The 4,485-nt window shown below is 36.5% G+C and overlaps 1 protein-coding gene across 1 annotated transcript in view; it reads left to right on the top strand.

Moving 5' to 3' along the window:
* GTF2E2 (general transcription factor IIE subunit 2) overlaps positions 1-4,485 on the top strand; it is an 86,119-nt gene that overhangs the window by 47,602 nt on the left and 34,032 nt on the right. Inside the window, exon 3 of the mRNA XM_004696194.2 lies at positions 3,097-3,204. Within this exon, the coding sequence (XP_004696251.1) occupies positions 3,097-3,204 (108 nt within the window). The remainder of the gene's footprint in view (positions 1-3,096; positions 3,205-4,485) is intronic.

Consider the following 4,485-nt stretch of genomic DNA (forward strand, 5'->3'; position numbering starts at 1 on the left):
ATACAACTCTTATCACAATCCATCCATCCATCCTTAGTGTCAAGCACATTTGTACATTTGTTGTTGCCATCATCATTTTCAAAACATTTTCTTTCTACTTGAGCCCTTGGTATCAGCTCCTCATCCCCCCCCCCCCCCCCCAAAAAAGCATAAAAATTGGAAAAGGAAAAATTAAAATTACAGTTAACAAACTCCAGAGAAAAGACCAAAGAATCTGTAATTTAAGCCTGGTCATTTTTTGTAAAGCTTCTATACATTTTCAAGAAATAAAAGAACAAATGCAATGTACCAAAAATAATCCAAAACTATGTATGAGGCTAACAAATAAGCTAATATTTCAGTATCACTGAGAACTAGGTAGTCTTATCAGTTTAGGGTAGTATGTAGTTTCACTGAATGTACTGTGTACTGGTAGAAAAATGAACAAATAATCAGAATACTCTCCAGAGATGAGAATAATGAAAAGTTGGCTCATTTTGACTACATCATCAGGGAAGAGTAGTTCCATGTGTCTTGTCAATGGAAGGGTCTCTCAGGGAGTGAGCCTGTGTCCTGCCCCCAGTGAGCTGTTCATCTTTTTAGTGCCTCCAAATGAGGTCATCAAGCTGTGACCTGATTGACAGGCTGAACTCCACTCCTTCACTTTTAAGTCTCACATTGACAACAGATTATGTAACTATCACAGGTGGATTAACCCAGTAGCCGGAATAATGAACTCAAACATACAAGCTCCCGTGGAGATGGTGCATTATTTGGTGCTGATTTACAAGCAACTGACAAAACAACACATAAACATGCTTCCAGCTTTTGCTTTAAAAAACAAACCAAACCAAAAAACCACTTGATCTTTAGAGCAAGTGTAATGTCTTAGTATATGTTTTGTGTTCTATTTTACTTTTTGGGGCTCTAGTATATATTGCAGTGGTTACGCAGAACTCCGACACAATTCATGATTAAAGGATTTGTTAAGTTAATTAGTTGTAATGCCAGTGAAAAATGCTCAGGGGTTGAGTTTATCAGGGCATGTTACAGAGTTCTTTCAGGTCTGCTTATAAATGCTCAAAGGGGACTACCCCTCCACTGAAGGCTCTCAGCTCCAGCTCTGTGGGTCAGCAACCCCAGTCCCCTGAATTAAGTGTTCAGAGGCACCCCACGCCACAAGTCAGCCTCCTGCACAAAAGCACTCAGCTTTACTTGCTCTGTGGGTTGGGAAGTCCATCAACTCCCCATGCTCTGGCTCCTGGTTCTGTTGCTGCTCTTCTGATGGTCAAGCTGTCCTCTGGATCCAAGAGGTTCACTGTGCAGAGATCTTAAGTCCAAAAGATGAGTTCCACTCATGGCTCTTTCTGGTAGTGAGATTCCTCTTCATGTTTCTCAGAGGGATCGTTTTATACACACCAGGATGGCATTCTGTAGAATCCTGTTTGCAGTGATTCGCAGTTGAATTCTATCAGTATCTTCCCCTATCTTCTTACCAGGCTCATGCAGGGGAAGGTTGTTTGGAGGAAGTTAAGAGACTTGGCCTAGAAGAGCCACATTAAATCATTCATTGCCTTTAAAGCAAGAAATAAGGAACTTTAAATTTCTAACATTTATATCTCCTGTTTTTTTATTGGTGATTACTCATTTTATTGTACCAGTTTTTTCACCTGATAATCAGATAGCTGTATTTTTAGTTTCTCTGATTATACAACACAGTGAAATCAGGCTTCTTGATTATTTCATCATCATTGAGCTTGTTTTGAGATTCCCATTTACTTTTTTTGGTTTTATGATGTTGGCTGAAGATACCCTGTTATCAAAAGATAACCTGCTATCAAAAAGTTTCTAAAGCTGGGTCCAGGAGCTCCAGGGTTTTATAGGATATCATTAGGGGCACCCACAACATTATGTCATTTAAAAAACGAAACATGGTTTTTGCATTTCACGCACCACAGCATGCTAGCCCTGAGTGACTGGCAGTCGTGCAGCTGTGTTAATGATTTCAGGGTTAGTTTCTCACCCCACATAGTAGTACATACAGTATGTGCTGTCAGACCTGTGTGCTCAACTGACTACGCCCATTACCAGTTTTTGATGCAACAGAGGACAGCCGTTGAAAACTGGTCAGCTATGTATTGCACAGACAGCCGCTCAGAGGCTGTCTACTCCAAATTACCTAACCATTCCCCTAATTATTTGACATATTGATTTTAAATTCACAGAGGGTTTTGTATGGAAGATTTTCATAAAGGTTAGAAAACTGTTTCTAAATTTTTAAGATATGCAGATATTTGAGATATTTTAAGATATACATAGTTTATACTTGTACACATAAAGGTTGTACTTTATATGTGTTTTTAAATTTAATAATGATTTTTGTCCTGGAGATTTTTCCACATTAACACATACAGAACATTTTAATATATATCTGTGTAGTAGTAAGGATGTACTGGAGTTTAGTTAATCAGACTTTTATTATTTCTAGTGTTTTGCTATTACAGTGCTTCAGTGGCTTTATATAAGTGAATCCTTTCTTCTGTGATTTGCTGGTGTATCTGTAGGATAGCTGCATTCCTAGAAATAGGGTTGCTGACTCAGAGGGTGATTACATTTATATATTGCTAAGTCTCCCTCCCTAGGAGTTTACAGTCTCAGCAGCAGTGCAAGAGAAAGCTTGATTCTCTATAGGCTCACCAGTAAGTAGAATTGTCAGACGTGAGTTTTTACCAGTTTAATAGGTGAGAACTATCTTGGCTCAAGTTGAGTATTTTTTCATATGTGTGAGGCCATTGGCACTTTTCTGCTTTGGTCTCTAGGCTATCCTTGTACTACTTTTCTGTTAGATTCTTGCAGCTTATGAAATATTACAAAGATTAGCTCTTATGGCATAAGTTGCAAATTATTTTTCCCCTAGTTTATCATTTGATTTTAAGGAGTCTGGAGTTGGACTTGTTTATTTTTGACTTGGTTTTAATTTAACCACAATTTTACTGCCTCTGGTAATACATGTTCTGCTTTTCTGAAGAGGCTCATTTTATTATTTATTATTTAATGAACCTAGCTAGCATTTTATAGCAATCATCTAACAATGATTTTTTTTTCTTCCTTCAATAGACACGGCATCAGCAAGGGGATACACACCCTCTAACTTTAGAAGAAATTTTGGATGAAACACAGCATTTGGATATTGGACTCAAGCAGAAACAATGGCTAATGAGCGAGGTAAGACTAGTCTTAAAATACTGTGAATAGTGGGAAAGAAAAGAGTCAGCTCTTTACTCTGAAATCTTTTCTATAACCAGAACATTTGTTTATGTAGCCAAATCTGAAAATTAATTTTTTCCTAAAATATGTCTTTATTTTTTATTTTTAAGGATATGAGTTTTTAAGATTATTTGATTAGTTTTAGTATTTTATGTCTTAATTTTTCATTCTTGTTTTGTATTATGTTTGTATTAAAGTTAAGGCTTTAGGTTAAAAATTATTTTTTTTAAAGTCAGCCATTGTGCCAATTCCACATAATGACCTTTACAGAATAATTGTTGCTTTAATTTGAATTCAGTCACAACATAGAACATTTGAAGAAAATAAACCCTAACACAATCAGTAACTTTGCTGATTTGGAAATTAATATGATTTTAAAAAATTCAGATGTTTACCTTTCTCAAGTTCACAAAACACAAGAATCTAGACTACTTTCTTGGACCAATGCTAGATTCTGAAGACCACTTGTAAACTCCCCCAAATATTATTCAGCTAATTTATTTTACCAAGCAAAATATACTATGGATTTCATAATTAAAAAACAAACCAGTTAATCACTTTGTAGCTCTTTCCCATTATTTGTATATCAGGAATATAATCAGCACGTGCATTTTACTGGTTTACCTAACCTTGCAACTTCCTAGATTACCAACATCAGTGAAAGATTCATTTCATTACTACTCCGTTCTGCCTCCTTTCTCCTTTTTATGTTGGTTCTCTTTGTCCTTCAAGGGCCAGACTGGCAGTTGCAGAAGGAAGTAAATACGGTTGCTTTTTTTAAGAGCTTTCCTTCTGATATTAACTGTATAACAGAATTTAAACCGTACAACAGAATTTATATTCAGTAATCCAATCCTAGTCCGTTTCATTCGCAAACTGACATTATAGGGTGATGTTCTTATATGCATTAGTCTGGTTCTGTTCAGGTCTTTCCAAAGTTGCAAATGCCAGTTTTCATCAGGTGGTGAAGATTGACAGATTTTTTTTTTTTTTGATTGACAGATTTTTTCATCCTAGGGTAATGTTTTGTTTTTTTAAAAATTGTTTTATTAGGGGCTCATACAACTCTTATCACAATCCATACATACATCAGTTGTGTAAAGCACACTTGTACATTCATCGCCCTCGTCATTCTCAGAATGTTTGCTCTCCACTTAAGCCCCCGGCATCAGGTCCTCATTTTTCCCCCCTCTCTCCCTTCTCCCCCCTCCCTCATGCGCCCTTGATAATTTATAAATT

Source organism: Echinops telfairi, unplaced genomic scaffold (assembly GCF_000313985.2).
Source record: "Echinops telfairi isolate 266 unplaced genomic scaffold, ASM31398v2 ScPeMD7_9;HRSCAF=40, whole genome shotgun sequence".
NCBI lineage: Eukaryota > Metazoa > Chordata > Mammalia > Afrosoricida > Tenrecidae > Echinops > Echinops telfairi.